This window comes from Macrosteles quadrilineatus, unplaced genomic scaffold (genome assembly GCF_028750875.1).
Source record: "Macrosteles quadrilineatus isolate MER2022 unplaced genomic scaffold, UCM_ALF_1.0 Scaffold_2__2_contigs__length_208266976, whole genome shotgun sequence".
Lineage (NCBI taxonomy): Eukaryota > Metazoa > Arthropoda > Insecta > Hemiptera > Cicadellidae > Macrosteles > Macrosteles quadrilineatus.
The window spans coordinates 18,348,998-18,367,025 of NW_026542595.1; the positions used below are offsets into that span (position 1 = coordinate 18,348,998).

The window sequence follows — 18,028 nt, forward strand, 5'->3', positions numbered from 1 at the left end:
GCATTTCAAATCCCTGGTGGAATCTTACAGCATGTTAGCCACTATTTTAAAACCCACTATGATTACTCATGTTTCTAAAGCCTGTATTGATAACATGTTTACTAATGTAGCTTATAGTCAATCTGTCTACTTTTTATGCTGTTAGAATGGAAGTTAACACAATATGTTTTATTTCTGTTAAGTTAAAGATATTTGGTCAGAAACCATTCAGTCATAAAATCAAGATCATTTTTAATTTCAATTTTAAAAATGCCAGGGTTTTTATTTCTTAATACTTCAGTAATATCATTACCATACATTACTTATTTTGAATTAAGATTTTGTTTCAAGAGGTCATCAACATAAATAAGAAACAACAACGGACCCATTATTGAACCCTGAGGAACACCTTCAGTGAAATTTTTGAAGTTTGACCAAATAATAAGCTTTTTGTCTAATTCAATAAAACTTAAGTTTGTGCAATAAAATGTTGCAATTGACACAGTCAAATGCCCTTGACAAATCACATCAAATGCCCTTGACAAATCACAGAAGATGCCAATGGCATACTGTGATCCATCAACGGCACTTGCTATGTAATTTAAGACCTCAAAGAGAGCATCTGAAGTGTTACAACCCCTTTTAAATCCAAACTCATTACTACAAGGAATTTTGATGGTTTCAAAATATGATGCTAGTCTATTAAAGATTAATTTGTCATAAACCTTGGAGAAAACTGGCAATAAGGATATTGGTCTGAAATTCTCAAGCAGTGTTTTATCTCCTTTTTTGTGTATTGGAGGAGCAATACTATATTTCAGTAAATCTAGAAATACACCTTTATTAATAGAAATGTTGATGATGTATGACAAAGGTTCAACAATGCTGTTTTTACAAATGTCTAATATAAAAGAGGGAATGCCATTCCATCCAATCCACTGATTATGGACATAATCACACTTGAGGTAGTTAATTAAAACCAATCAAAGAAGTAAGTACAATTTTTACCAGCATTATTTAAATATTTATTAGCTTTATCCATATTTCCCACTAGATTAAGCTGTTCACTGGTTTGCAAGAAAAAATAAATAAAAAGGTCTGTAATTTTTTTGGCTCTTTTATTATTTGATTTGATTTCTAGATTCTGTTTATATTAAAATTAAAATCCTGCTTCCTGTTGCCTCTTTCCTCCTTGACAATAGACCAAGCAACTGCATTTTTTTTATCTGCACAGCTAATTCTTTTATTATTACATTTCGTTTTAGCACACTGTACAACCTTTTTAAAAATTAGTTTATAGGATTTAACATATTGGATAAAGTTGACATCATTTGATAATTTGCTTACTTATGTAGTTCCCTCTTTTTCCTACTAGATATGATAATGCCTTTTGTTAGCCAGCTTTTTTTTTGTTATATCCTTGCTCTTTGTCATTATTTATTTTTATTTATTTATTTATTTATTATCATCAGGTTACATCAATGATTGACAGGTGATTTGTCATCAGACTAAAATCTATTGTTGAATTACCAAGGGAAATGCCAATTCAAAATGATACATGAATATAAAAAAAAAAAAAAATGTTCTATAAGAAGTGTTAAGGATCAAAGATTTTAGCACAGTATAAAGATTCCCAATTTTCATTACTAATTGAATCTTGGAATTTTAACACATTTTCTTTCTTAACACATCACTTTTTGGTCTCAGTTTAGTTTTTATTTACTTATTTTATAATTTATATTTGTCGATAAAATCTGATAAGTGTGGTCAGAGATGTCAGTATCTATAATTTAAGTTCTATAACTGTCTAAAGCTACATTAGTAAACATGTTATCAATACAGGCTTTAGAAACATGAGTAATCATAGTGGGTTTTAAAATACTGGCTAACATAACATGCTGTAAGATTCCACCAGGAATTTGAAATGCTCTGTGTCAGGTCCTTTTATGAACAAATCAAAATTAAAATCTCCACATAAAAAGAATTTATTTATAAAAATAAATACATCTGCCTTAAAAATAAGGTTGCCAATGACACAGAAAAAATTGTACACATAAAATATTGAAGGATTATACAGCTATAAGACTGATTAATTTTGATGTTTGACATATAGATGATTTCTCATTTTGGTCAATGAACCTCTTCATGTTTCATGAATAATAATTTTCAAAAAGGATCTGTCCAAATCATATTGTTTCCAAAAGTTCACAAACAATTTTGATAATGTTCCTCTAGAACCAATAAACAATCCAATCACCTCAATTTTTGAAATTTTAAAATTTTGCTTGAAATATTCAAAGGTAGAATCATAAATTTTTTTCTTTTCTTCATTTACTTACTGTACTTAGAATATTTTAAACAATATGAGAAAGCAAAGAATTTAGAATCCAGGATAAAAACAGCAAAATATGAGGAATGATTATAAAAACAACAAATACATAGTATAAATCTAGTAAGATGATGTCAACTATCCTAGCGACTGAGGGAGGTAGAAAAATCTTCAAAAGAAATTGTGATATCAATGGCACTGATGAATTAACCTAACTTGTACACAATAGAAATCAACTGGTTATCCCTAAACATCTGAATAATATCTTATTGTTTATCTTTAGGGTGTGCTATGTCAGTGAGAAACATCTTTAGTGAACCATTCCAAAAGAGATTGCATGCATACAACAATAAACTGCTGTGGGCTGACGTATCTGAGAGTGACTCTATAGCCTATCTCAACGCATATCAGGTAACTCCAGTTACTTACAGATATTTCACAGTATTATAATTTGAACACACAATTCAATCGGTTTAGGTGTAAGATCACTTGCCAATATTTTATTTAACAGGCCTATTTTTTCAATTTGGAAGATTTATAAATTGTTAATAAAAAGGCTAAATACCTAAAGTACTTGTCAGTGATCCTGGAATTTAGGTCAGCGACCAAAACATTAGGTTTCGAACCTAAAGGTTCATTTTCAAGCAGATACCATAGTTAAAACGCATAATCCTCTTCATAACTGTTAAGAGTCGTTAATGACTCAGTTATGAAGAGGATTATGTGTTTTGACTATGGTATCTGCTTGAAAATGAACCTTTAGGTTCAAAACCTGGGTCACTGACCTAAATTCCAGGATCACTGACAAGTACTACAGGTATTTAACCTTTTTATTAGTAAATTATGTGATCCAGAGGCTAAACATGTTATAAATTGTTATAGCCCATTAACACTAGAGTGCCCGCGCTATCTCTATAAGGCGAGAGCTGGCACAGGGTAATTTACCCCATAAAGTTTTGTTGGATTTGATCAATAAAACAAGAAAACAAAAAGCAATTTATTAGGAACCATTACAAACCTTCATGTGAACTGTTTATACATTATGTTTTGAATATAACACATACTTACTGACCTACTTACTTACTGCCATGGCTCCACAAATCTCAGTTGATTCTTCGCCTCGTGTACCAGCCTCTTCCACCCTTCTCTGTCTTCTGCCAAGTTGACATTTGCACCCATTGTCCTGATGTCGTTCAATACTTGGTCAGTCCATCTCAATTTCGGCCTTCCCAATGGACGTTTACGTTCAGGTGTGGCTCTACAAACTTCCTACAGTCTTGTTCCTTTCTCTCTCCTCAGCACATGCCCTATCCAACTTAACCTTCTTCCTTTAACTATTGCAACAATATCGGGGTCGGTGTATAGTGATCTTAACTCTCATTTTTCCTTATTCTCCATATTTGTCCCTCATGCACTGGATCAAATATTTTTCTTAGGACTTTATTTTCAAACACCATGAGTCGGTTTTCATTTTTCTTGGACAATTCCCATGTTTCGCTACCATATAACAGAATAGGTTGAATTATTGTCTTATATAGTTGCATTTTGGTTCTGTGAGATAATGCTTTAGATGAGATCAACTTCTTGCAGGCTCCCCAACAGGTATTGGCATTTGATAACTTAGTTATTATGTCTTCGTCTTCTGAGTTCCTACTATTTACAGTTATTCCTAAATATTTGAAACTTTCTGTACAATTTATAGTTAAGTTCTTTATCTGCATGTTTCTGTTTCTATTGTTTGCTTGTCTTCCAAAGTTAATGATATTAGTTTTTTTTACATTTACTTGCAATCCATTTCGTTTGCTTCTGTGATAAGTACTTCTGCCAAACTTACCAAGTTTTCAACTGTTTCTGACAAAAAAACAAATAATTTAGTATATTGAACCGTTATTATGCGCCTAATGGTTACGTAGAAAATTCCAAATAAACGGTATCAGCATTCTGACACATGCTTTCTCCCATAAGCTTGTCACAACCTTTATTATGGGTAAGTGGTGAGAGTAAATGATATTTTATAGCTAAAAATCACAAAAGTTGCAATACATTTTGAACTGTAATTGTTACAGCAATGGGGTGTTGTACTATTTTTTGAGAATTATAAGGACCATAACATGTTAATTTTTATCAAAACCAGCTTTTCTAAAAAAAAAACTGATATTTTGTTTATTTTATGGGTTTTTATGAGAAAATAACATAAGTTACATTAACTTTTGAACCGTAATTTTTACGGAAATGGGATTTGTACCATTTTGTTTAGAATTTAAAGGACAATACCATACTAAATTTTTTAGAAAATCATTTGGGCCATTTTCAAGCAAATCTGATTTTCCGTTATTTTATGGGGTTTTATGGGAAAATCCCCATTAAAAATCAAAATTTCAAAAAAATGAAAAAAACTTTCAAATTATTAAGAACTTATAACATACTAAGTTAAATCAAAACCGGATTTTCTCCTAAATTCCCATTTTTTGTACACCTTCAAGCCATATTTCATCAAAATCGGTCAAAAATTACTCAAGTTATCGCGTTCACGGACGTACTATCTATATATTTAAAACTAGCTGCTGTACCCGTGCTTTGCAACGGGAAGAGGACACAAAATAGAAACATTTTGATCTTTACATTTGTTGTATAAAAAAGTTACACATCCACTAACGCTTTTAGAAACGAAATTCGGCTGCACTTTAGTATCCATTGAAATAAATAAAAAAAATATTCTCTAATGAAGTTTTATATTAAATTTAATAGTACAGTAGAGTCCCGAAAACTCGGCGTAATGTGGACTGGAAGGGTGTCGAGTTTTTGAAATGTCGGGTTATTGGGAACTAGGGTTATAAATAAGAACAATACAATTTGTAATCCTTTTAGCTGCCTTATTTATTTATATTTATATTACAAGTCAGTATTAAGTCATCAGATATAGTGCAATAAATCCTTGGTACAAGTTGGGAATGATTTAACTTGAGCCCATGTTTAACTCGTACTCAAAAATCACTAATTTTCTGAGCCAGGTGATGGCCGAGTTATCCAGACTGCCGGGTTATCGAGTGCCGAGTTTGCGAGACTCTACTGTACTGCACCCTGTTGGTAAACCTTATAACTTGTTAATGCTATTTAATATCATAGAACCAACTTAAACAGCTGACAAAATACTTTTATTCCTTTTAAATATGAATACTCATAAGGTTAACATGGGAAACTCCAGAGCCACTGGAGCGGAGTCCGAAAGGACTTTTGAGATAAGAATGCGTCTATATGTTAATCGGGAATGTGAGCTATCATCACACCAAATTTTGGCCCAATCCAACCAGTATTTTTTGTGTTTACTTGTCACAAACATTCATACAATCCATACATCCAAACCATAGACTAACCAATACAAGTAGACTTGTCATCCCATTGTAAATTTTAAAGCACGTTTTTCGTGTCTAGTTCATGTACGGTGACACTGGGCGCTAGTATCGACAAAATTTTTTTTCTATTATTTTAATTTCTTGATCAGTGCTTTACTGTTTGGTTATATAACTAGGAGACAAGTTATTTTTTATGATTAGATCGTATTATTTGTCTAAACAAGGTTTTAAATGACTGTAATAACTGGAAACAAATTGTAAACAAAACACGACCTCTACATAAACTGTACAGAACTAACAATAAAATTGTCTTCAGCTGTTGCATAAGGATGAGAAATCTACTTGGGGGAGTATGTTTTATCTATGTCCAAACTTTCTCATTTATATTATTAGTAGGATTCTGTAAGACAACATTTTTACCAGAAAATTGTGGACGTCTGGTAAGTCGCAGAAAAGTGGGAGAGGTCTTAAATTAAAGGTCTTGACTCCAGGGACTCGGGGAAAAATAGCAGAATTCCCATAGAGTTACTAGAAAACGAGATATCTATATAATTATTTAATACGCAAGCAGATCTTTTGTGACAATTACTCCTCCGAAACTACTGAACCGATTGTCATGTTTTTGGTGTCATTGGAAAGAGCGTAGCGTGAAGTTGTGCAGGAAACTTTCTTTTTAGGGAAATAACGAGAGAGTGAGGCCCTGGAGCCCTTCTAATTTCTCCATCAGATTAACATGGGAAACAAAAATTGTTATGAAACTCCAGCTGTTGTCAGAAATCAAAAGTGAGAAGAAGAGCATAGGTTAATTGTAAACAGTCAATAAGTTTGCTAATAAAACAGTTTGCTACAAATATTTGCTGACTTGGTTGAAGTTTGTTTTAAAATAACGCCTGTAATACTTAGCAATTGCTCGAATTCGAGCAACAGGGACACTAGTAACGTAAAATATCCACCATAAGAAAAGCATGGGGACTGAAAAACTTCTGCATTCTAATCAGCTGTTACTTATTTATTTGCAATATTTGCTTCATTGTAGTTGTTAGCCTCCGGATTGCCAAATAATATTAGAAAAGGTTTAAATACCTGCTATAAAGCAATCCAATTTTGTTGTTATCACAACTAGTTTCGGTGTCTGTGTGACACCATCATCAGGCTGCACAAGGACAGTTTTCTTTCTTCATACGAAGAGCGTCATATTTACACGAAAATAAATAAACATTTAAACACGACACAAACACGAATACGAGACATTTATGGTAACTGATCAGTTAAGAAAACAGACGACGCTAACCCGGCAGAGATTGAGTCCAGACTGCAGGTGGTCAGTGCAATGGTGTACGTCCGTTATCTTATCATCCCAGGTTGCGTCCTGTCAATCACACCTCCCCTCTCCAGTAAACCGATGGCAGTGTCATACATAAAATTAGACGAGAAAAATTGTTGGTCATTTAGTACATTATGGTGGTCGAATTTTACTGCCTTATATATCTCAAACTCTTCCAATGTGTTAAGTTTATATCTGTCTTTAGAAAAATGTAGAATGTCCATATTACTGCTAATGTTGGTATAATTGTGGCCTTGGGATATTAAATGTTCGGCAAAAGATGATGTTTGGTGGGCTGTTGACGCTTTTGGAATATGCTCTTTAAATCGTTTTGTAAAGGAACGGTGCAATTGATCTTGTAAACGCCAGTTTTATCAAAAGATTGCATCATCGTGGGGCTGCGTTCCTTTAACAATGAACCAAGCTTGTTTTCTGTTTTAAAGGAAACTGTGATTTTGTTTTTGCCATGAGATTTTTATATTTATTGCTCATAAAGGTGCCAAATTTTGCAGAGATGAAAGTGTTCTGTTTATTAGTTCCTGTTTTATTTTTATGTTTGTAGATGAGTTTATCCACAATACTACTTGGATAACCATTTGATACGGCTATATGTTTTCTTGTAATTACTTCTTCGTTGTAGTCCTGTTCATTCATTGGAATTGTTAGCAATCGGTGTATGAAACTATTATATGCAGCTAATTTTTGTGAATACGGATGATGGGATTCTGAGTGAATGGTCTGGTCAGTGACACAAAAATTGAATTTGGAAATGAGGAGTTAAATTTACTGTGCAAAGGCTTAAATTTTAATTTTCCTAATAGCAAGAAAAATAATCTGTTTACTGAGTTACTAGACACTGAAGCTTCAATTAAATAAATAAAAAATAATGAAGTACGTGAAGCTGCTCGAATCATTATGAGTGATAAAGCTAGATGTATCGCCAAAAATCCCCCACGTACAAGAAAACATTTGAAGTTCAACGCCATGAGACATGTCCTAACGAGCGTCAAGCATAAGCTTGCCGACCACAACGCTCTTATCACCAAGGCTGATAAGGGCAACTCAATTGTGATAATGTAAATGTACAAAAACGATTATGTAAATAAGGTAAAAACTTTTTTGAACCACAATAAAATATATGCTTTAAATAAAGATCCAACTTTAAATTACAGCAAATTGATAAATAAAGCTATTTCAGAAAGTAAAAACCTTTTATCAAAAAGTGAAATCACCTCACTGAAAGTAACTTATCTACAAGCCCCTATACTCAGAGGCCTCCCCAAGATCCATAAGCCTGACGTCCCCATCAGACCCTTGGTAAATTTTATGCCAAGTCCAGCCTACAAAATAGCCAAGAAGCTAGAAAAAATAATAAAGGACCAAATTTTATTGGAGAATAGTCATAGTATAAATAAACGGTATCAGCATTCTGACACATACTTTCTCCCATAAGTTTGTCAACAACCTTTATTATGTGTAAGTGGTGAGAGTAAATATACGCAAATGGGATTTGTACAATTTTGTTAAGAATTTAAAGGACTATAACATGCTAAATTTTTATCAAAATCGTTCGGGCCATATTTGGGAAAATCCGATTTTTCTGTTTTTTTGGGGGGGTTTTATGGGAAAATGACATAATTTACAATAACTTTTGAACCGTAATTTTTACAGAAATGGGATTTGTACCATTTTGTTCAGAATATAAAGGGCTACAACATACTAAATTTTTATCAAAATCGTTCGGGCCATTTTTGGGAAAATCGTATTTTCCGTTATTTTATGGGGTTTTATGGGAAAATCCCCATTAAAAATAATAAATTCTAAAAATTTTAAAAAACTATTAAAACTGTAAGGACTATAACATACTATGTTAAATCAAAGCCGGATTTCTTTCTAAAATCCTATTTTTTGTTATTTTATGGGGTTTTTAATGGGAAAATAACATAATTGACCATAACTTTTGAACGGTAATTTTTACAGATATGGGATTTGTACCATTTTATTCTGAATTTAAAGGGCTACAACATACTAAATTTTTATTAAAATCGTTCGGGCCATTTTTGAGAAAATTTGATTTTTCTGGTTTTTTATGGGTTTTTATGGGAAAATCCCCATTAAAAATCAAAATTTCAAAAAAAAGAAAAAAACGCCTGGAGATACCATGGATTAGAACCTACATACCAAATTTCATCGAAATCGGACCACAGGTGTAGTCTCTAGCTCTGTACACATCCAGACACACAGACACACACACACACACACACACACACACACACACACACACACACACACAGACATCACTTCGAAAACCACTTTTTTGGGTCCGGGGGGACCCAAAACGAATATATCCACTCAAAACTCAAACTCGAAAATTTTGACGAAAACAATACTTTCTCCATATACTATGGTATAGGAGGAGAAAGTAAAAATAGCCTAAAACTTGTTGATAGAGTACAAAATAAACGGTATCAGCATTCTGACACATACTTTCTCCCATAAGTTTGTCAACAACCTCATATCCGGAAATGGGATTTGTACAATTTTGTTCAGAATATAAAGGACTATAACATACTACATTTTTATCAAAATAGTTCATGCCATTTTTTGGGAAAATCCGAATTTTTGTTATTTTATGGGGTTTTTATGGGGAAAATAACATAATTTACAATAACTTTTGAACCGTAATTTTTAAAGGAATCGGATTTGTGCCGTTTTGTTCAGAATATAAAGGACTATAACATACTTTATTTTTATCAAAGTCGTTCGGGCCATTTTTGGGAAAATCATAATTTACCGTTATTTTATGGGGTTTTATGGGAAAATCTCCATTAAAAATAAAAAATCAAAAAATGAAAAAAAAATCTCAAAATTGTAAGGACCATAACATACTATGTTAAATCAAAACAGGATTTTTTTCTAAAATCCTATTTTTCGTTATTTTATGGGTTTTTATGGGAAAATAACATAATTTACCATAACTTTTGAACCGTAATTTTTACAGAAATGGGATTTGTACCATTTTGTTCAGAATTTAAAGGGCTACAACATACTAAATTTTTATTAAAATCGTTCGGGCCATTTTTGAGAAAATTCGATTTTTCCGGATTTTTATGGGTTTTTATGGGAAAATCCCTATTAAAAATCAAAATTTCAAAAAAATGAAAGAAATGCCTGGAGATACCATAGATTAGAACCTACATACCAAATTTCATCGAAATCGGACCACAGGTGTAGTCTCCAGCTCTGTACACATCCAGACACACAGACACACACACATACGCGTTTGGCAACCAATGTGAGCTCCATGGTATTACACAGTAATGTGAGCTCCGGTAGAAGGAGAGGTTATTTAAAGAAAATATATGTCACTTTTTTAAAAGATGTCTTGTACTTAACTGTGGACACTTAAAACTCAAGGTTTGATTAAAATTCACAACTTGGATTTTGTAATGCAATGTGAGCTCCGGTATGTAAGTCGACCTGAGCTCCGGAAGTGTGTATGGTCAATGTGAGCTCCGGCAGTGTGTATGCTCAATGTGAGCTCCGGCAGTGTGTATGCACAATGTGAGCTCCGGAAGTGTGTATGCTCATTGTGAGCTCCGGTATGGTGTATGCTCAATGTGAGCTCCGGGAATGGTAAGTTCGAAGGTAACACCAATACTCGTCTTCGTTCTACGGAAAGTTACTAGTCTTGCCTAGGAACCCAGTTTTGGATCTGTTCAATGTGAGAGGCATTACTAGCTTCATTCCCACTGTTCTTGTGAACTTAACTCTAGATCAGACTGTTGCTTCATCCGCTTCTTCATCAGTTAATTTTTCATCTTAAAATCTAAAAAATATCTTTTTGGTACCTATGTTATCACCCACGGGATCTTTGAATAATTTTAGGCTTAACTGAATCTGAAGTGTATGTGGTTTGGTGGTTGGTCATTGTAATGAATTATATAAGATAAACCTGCATTACACTATCGACAAATTAACTATCAAATATTTATTAAAACACTGAGGCATACTGCAAACGCTGAGTCATACTGCAGCAAAAACAGCCGTATTTAAAGAGCTTAAAGTAGGTCTTTTCACTCTTTTCTCCCTAGGAAGTGAAAATCAGCTGATTTAAACTCAGTAATGAGCTTCGATTGTATGCAATCGCATGTATCGAAAGTATGTATAATTTTTTTTCACCACACTATAATGTTTTAGTGGTTCTACATACGTTAATTGGTGGCTGAAAGTTACGTTTTGCTGGCCATGCCAGCTGTCATCGTTATTTGGGGACCGAGCAGGTCCCTAGGGCCGCAAATTTAGCTGCCCGCTTACTTACTTAAAACATGAATGCATATTAAATGCACAATCAGTATCCATAGCATTGCAATAGAATTATTTTATTGTCACCGTTGCCTAGCAACTATTTATTTTTATTTTTGCTGATTCCTCGAATTATTTCTTCACATAACCTTAAAGTTGTAGTTGTGTTGACCATCAGTGTGCATTTATTATAGAGGTGAATAGTGGCAATAGGGTATACTGTGGTGCAAAATAGCGTTCGTACCACGGACCTAAATGGTTTTGCAGCTCTCGATCGAGACGAAGTCGAGAACTTAAAAACTATCTCGAGCCGGCAAAACCTTATTTTTGGCCCTAGGGACGAAATATACTATTAAATGGGTTGTAGCTTAATCGGGTTTCAACTTTATTTAATTTACAGTCTGTTTCAAAAGTAGACAAATAAGCAAATACATTAACAATAATACAACATTAAAAGTATAGTGATTTACCACTCTCAACACTAGCTAACAAAGATAATTTTGATAACACAGCCGAATCTGAATGGGAGGTTTAATATCGTAAGTCGCTTCAGTCTGTAAATGGTGTTGTGATTGTCCAATAAATTTAGTGCAAGATGAGAGCTCGCCCTGTGGTCGGAAACTTGACCAAAAGTATGTATTTTTCCAACTTATCTATATTTACCCTATGCTATAAATAAGACATGTAAATGGAATTTCTTCTATTTGGTTTTATTTTCTGTTTACATTTAGTTGTTATTTCGTTACCTACATGGCAACCCATACGGCCCAAGTTATTTTTTTAATTTTAAATTCGTTTCTTGTGTTTATTTTTGAGCCTATTTTAATTTATAAAGGGATTCATCACATCTACAGGAAAATATCTTTCATTTGGTAGGCCTACCAACCGCGTGAAATTCGTTCCAGTAGTATGGTCAGGCTAGCTGTCAAGTTTTGCAAAAGTTGTTTTGTATAAGACGATTTTGAATGATTTTCCAATTTGATAATCTTTTTTCACTAGATTTTGTAATTTCTTCTTTGACTTTTCAAATTCTAAGATTATTATGAAGTGTTCTGTTGGTAACAAACCAAGGTGTGTTGCGTTGACAATTTTACGTAGCAATTTTGATTGGTATCGTTGAAAAATTTCAATGTTTTGATGTACTTGATGATCCCCAAAGTTGGATCCCATAAGTCCAAATTGGTTTCATAACTTTTCTGCAAAGTAACATTATTTTGTGTACTAAGTTTTGATTTAGATCCAAGAAGACAATTAAGCTTCGTTATTTTTAAATTTAGATATTGTCTTTTAGTCCAGATATGTGCCTTCAAATTAAGCTTTGCATCTAAGTGCATGCCCAAGTATTTTATTTCTGTTACTTTAGGGTGGTGAATATTGTTCATGGAACAATGTCCGGAGGACATGTAGCCAGATTTAGGGTAAAAGTAATGTTTTCTGATTTATTTTCATTAATTTTGAACCTCTGTGTTTTAAACCAATGTGAAATTTCATCCAAGTTTAACTGTAAATTTGCTGTAGTTTGAACCAGTTTGTCGTGGACAGATAAAATGGTCATATCATCCGCAAATGTGGCAACCATAGTGTTTACAATTTCTGGTAGGTCCGATGTATAGGGAATATACAAGTATGGTTCAAGCACGCTTCCTTTGGGGATTCCTGATTCTATAGGGTAAAGGTCAGTTAAATAATTTTGATGTTTAATTTGGAAAGTTCTGTTTGTAAGATATGATTTTTAAATATGAAAAACTGAATGGGGTAGCTAAATGTGGCATTCTTGTCAATAGTTCGACATATCGGTAGTAATGTACACCAACACAATCGTAATAAACGAAATAATTTAATTATATTTACGAAACAGATGCTTGTTTGCATTAGCAAAATAAATAACAATTTAGAAGTCATTTTGAGAAGTTATCTAAGTATTTCTGTTAAAGAAATGACATTTCTTCATAATCTTAACATCTCAAATTATTTTAATACTTTCTTCTGAAATGGCTACCATACTAAATTCAAACTCACATAACAAGAAATTAAATAACATATAAACATAAATTAAAAAGTTTTACACCACAATTAAAAAACAAATGTACGATTGCTCTTGCTCATTCTTCATCAGATTAGGCATAGGCACGAGACCCTCCTTCATTGCGCAGTCTGTAGTCTTGGAGATAAGAGAGATATGCGGTAAAGATAAGGGAGAACTGGAACGGTCCGTTGTGGGTTTGCAATATTTATCTCAAAATCCAGCGCAAGGTTAACTAAATTTTGGAATTAGGGTCTGAATACGTGATTGGTGAAATCCAGGAGGCAATACTGAACTTGCACTACTTATGTTATATAGCATTTTTTACCTTATCTACCAAAATTTTGCTATTTTAAGCACTTTTTCCTTTGGAGCTTTAGGGGGAAACGACTATTTCACCTGAAAATCACGTTTGAAAGTCGAGAAAAGCTTTAGAAATCGGCGATTATAAGCGCTCGAAAAATCTTTTTTCCTTTTAATGGTAGCCTATTTTTCTTATTATTCGAATCATTTCAAACTTCTTTTCCTTTTGCACTTTTTGCAGCAAACACATATTTCACCACGAAAAACACGTTTGAAAATCGTGAAAAGCGTTATAAATCATTAATATCGCCACATTTGACTGGTAAGTGTCAATAAAAGAGTGCAAAAGAGTCCTTGGAGCCTAGACGTTCTAACTCATAAAACAATGAAAGAACTACAAAGACACAATATACTTTTATAATCTCACAATAAACTAGATATTTAAATTACAATCACTCTGGTGTTTGAAGAAATATTTTTGGACTGTAAATAACTCTCCAGCTGCTGTTTGAAATTAACGTAATTAACATTGCTCTTATGGGGGACAAATCCAAGATGGCTGTTAGCTTTCATTGACTCCCTTGGAGAACAATAAAAAACTACAAAGAACATTTCTAATCTCACAGTATACTCGATGTTAAATTATTATCACTTTGGTGTTTGAAAAAAATATTTTTGGACGATAAATCTCTCTTCAGCAGCTGTTTGAAATTATCCAAGATGGCCACTAGCCTCCAAGGACTCCCTAATATAACCTTTAGCTGAGCTCCTCAGCTTAACCTAACCTAAGCTGCGTTTACCCAAAATCGGTAATTTTCGGCACTTTGCTGATCTAAGCATGGGTTAAGTTAGGTTAGGTTAGAGTAAGCTAGGTTGGATTACTTTGGTTTACCCACAAATTGGTAATTTTCGGCACTTTGCTATTTTTTACGAATTTTAAAACCTGGGTTTCTGGGTAAAAATGGCGTTTGCTGGAAAACTGTTAGCAGCAATTTTTTTTTTAGATGGGTTTAATAATAATAAAAACACATTAAAAGTAGGGTAAAAAATCAAGCTCCAAAAATCTCCGGTTTCCATCGCTTTTTGCTATGTTCAATCGAGATTTTCGAGCGTAGGAAAGATGCGGACAAGAAAAGAAAGTTAGGGACAAATAGGAGAGTTGTCCTTTTTGCGATTTATTACCACGTAAAACCTAAACAATATTTATAGGTTGGAAATTGGAGGTCAATCACACTCTCGCAATATCACAAAAGTGAACTGACCCGAGTGACCCGACACTCCAATAACTGGGATGACCTGTTGCAAAAGGAAAATCTAAGAAATTGCTTATGAAGTCCATTTGGAGTAACGTGTGAATAACGTGTTAACGGGACATTCCTGTATTCTGCTCACTCATATTTCCTTTACCTTTCCAAGTACTGAATGTTTATGAGTTTGCTTAGATTAAACAATATGTGGAACACTTTGTACCAGGTGCCTACGATTATATCTTACTAGAGGTAGCTAGTCGTGGTTTGTTCCCGAATTAAGAATAAAACATACTGTGTTATTGCGTTATAATACAAACGAGAGAAATTCGCCCATATTCAAGGTTGTATAAAATAAATCGGAGGCTTTAAAGTCCACACGAAGTTGAAGCTATTGTTTTTAAAATAGTCAAGTATATTTTGATAAAATAAGGATTCGCTGCGTCGCGAGTGACGATGATGACACTTCCGTGATTGCGAGAGAATTTCACGATATGGTTCGGCGGACCTAGGAGACGATGATGTATCCGTAATCGCGGGAGATATTTATCCTGGCAAAGTAACCTCGAGCACAGAAAACGTTCTTAATATGTTTTCTGTGGCACGAGGTATGTTGAAGTTAGCACCGTGACCACGAGACATGTCAACGATGGCACCGTGAGTGCAAGATACGTTGACGGTTAACGCCATGACCGCAAAAACGTTGACGATAACACTGGAACCATGAGACATGTTGACGTTGGTACCATGACCTCAAAACATGTTGACGATAATGCCGTGACCGGAGACATAATCGAGACGTGTTGACAATGGCATCGTAACCGCAAAACATGTCAATGATTACGCCACGACCGTGAGAAATTTTGACGATGGTACCACAACCATGAGACATGTTGACGATCGCGCCATGAGCGTGGGCAGCGAGGGAAGTGTTTGCGATGGTGCCGTGAACGCGGGTAATGTTGATGATGGCACCGTGCTCACAAGCGATGGTGCTCTGACCGCGGGACATTCGGGGACACGTTGACGATCCGGCCGCGAGCGTGGGGCGTGTTGTGGACATATATATAATACAGATTTGTTGTATTATATAGAGATCTATGGTTGTGGATCAGGCGCCGAGATTACGAGATGTGTTGACTGCTGAGACGCCTGGACAACTGAATATAGCGCCGCGAACATGGTCACGGTGGCTCCGTCATCACGGGAGATCTTCACAATGATGTCACAATTGAGGATTAAAGTCATGCAAAAATAATGACATTGTGATAGGCACATGTTAAAATATTTAGGATTGGGCCTGCCTGATTAAACTCTACTGCTGTTTTACAAGTAACCATATATCAGGCCTTAAGACTTTACTCAAGTTTTTTTATGTAGTTGTATTCGTGTCGTATTCACGTTAAATGTCTATATAAGGTTAGCATTTGGTGTTTTATAATTATATTTATGTTTCATAGTTAATTGAACCAAAAATTAAATTTGTTTAGTCAACAACAGATCTTGTTACTGTACTTGTTTAATTTTTATACAGAATTGTTTTTAGTACGATGCTTGTTTTCAATATTATTGCTATCTGCAATAATATTTAACCTAGTTGTTTTACCCCAAACAATCGGGAAGGAAATAAAAATCACGTCCCGAAATAAAATAAAAAAAAAAACTTAATACTGAAATGAAATGTAAACAGTTAGTTGTGGATACAATTAAGCATTTTAAAGAACATACGACGGAACAGCTGTTTCAAGATAGCTGACTATTGATTACTGATTTGGAGAATTGGTAGATCGACTTGAAAAAAATAAATAAGTACCAGGGTACTAAGCTTTGCTCGGGGAAATCATTACTATACCCTCAGAGAAGGCTTTGGTTTATGCAATTTATCCTTATCATAAATTAAAGAATATTTTATTTTCAGCGGTAAACACAGCTGGAGAACGCAACAGACTACAACAATGCTATGCTGACGGCGAAGCTACCTCCCCCCTCCTCAGTGCCTATAAACACGACATGGATATACAGTAGTCTGGATCGCGTTCTGGCACTAGAAATTCGAGAATAACGCGCTGAAAACAACTAAATGCGGAGCGGAAGTCAGAACAATAGCGGAACTCACATTGACTGTGTGGAACCATGTTGGTGTGCATCGAAGAGTGTAAACGCGATCGTAGCGCGACGTGGTGTCGATTTTATGAAGCTATACACTCGCACACTTTGGTAAAAAGCAGTAAAATGAGCTCCGACCTAGTTCGAGCTATTTCGGGTATTTCCGTGATGCCGAAGTCACTAGGACAACGAATCAGAGGCTTTCTCAATCCGAGCTCCGGGGGGTCGGAGCTCACATTGAAAACGGAGCTCACGTTGTTGGTGTGTAACCATACGTCGGATCTCACAATGTATCATTCCCCAACACACACACACACACACACACACACACACACACACACACACAGACATCACTTCGAAAACCACTTTTTTGGGTCCAGGGGGGCCCAAAACGAATATATCCACTCAAAACTCAAACTCGAAAATTTTGACGAAAACAATACTTTCTCCATATACTATGGTATAGGGGGAGAAAGTAAAAAGAGATTCCGGGAAATAGTTGGATTGTTCAGTTCTGTCTTCAAAAATTTCATTAATTTCATAACTTCATTACTGTTAAATAATTCAAATTAAACTTGTTTTTTTCATCAAACCATACATCCGTTTAAGACTTATTTAACAGACGTTTAAATGGAAATATCTATTCCGGCTTTGCTCTGGAAGTTTTAAGTCCTGCAGTCTGTGGTTAACCTTAAAAACTATTTCAAACTACGTCCATATGTTATTTGTAAACAAAGGGAAATGAGTTTGATCTAATGTCAACAGATAGCGCCTCCTTCCAAACTTTAGCCCTTAAGTGTACTTAAGTGGTGCCCTTTCTTAATATTCTGAGACGTATTTGCACATCTACGTGAAAATACCTTTAATTTGACACCTCAAACATTAAAATCCGTCCAGCCGTTATCGAGTTATGACTGTGAGAAGAAAACCGCTTGCGTATTAATATATAGATAATTGACAAGACCGAGAAGTTGTCTAAGTTCTGATACGTTTTTAGGTATAGGGGAGTTTAAGATTGCTTGTAGATCACGTAGATCATCACTAACGCACTGAGAAATG

The 18,028-nt window shown here is 34.4% G+C and overlaps 1 protein-coding gene across 1 annotated transcript in view; it reads left to right on the forward strand.

Annotated features, from left to right (window-relative positions):
* Window positions 1-18,028, forward strand: part of LOC128987429 (probable ATP-dependent RNA helicase spindle-E) — a 274,025-nt gene that overhangs the window by 133,088 nt on the left and 122,909 nt on the right. Inside the window, exon 12 of the mRNA XM_054408268.1 lies at window positions 2,592-2,719. Within this exon, the coding sequence (XP_054264243.1) occupies window positions 2,592-2,719 (128 nt within the window). The remainder of the gene's footprint in view (window positions 1-2,591; window positions 2,720-18,028) is intronic.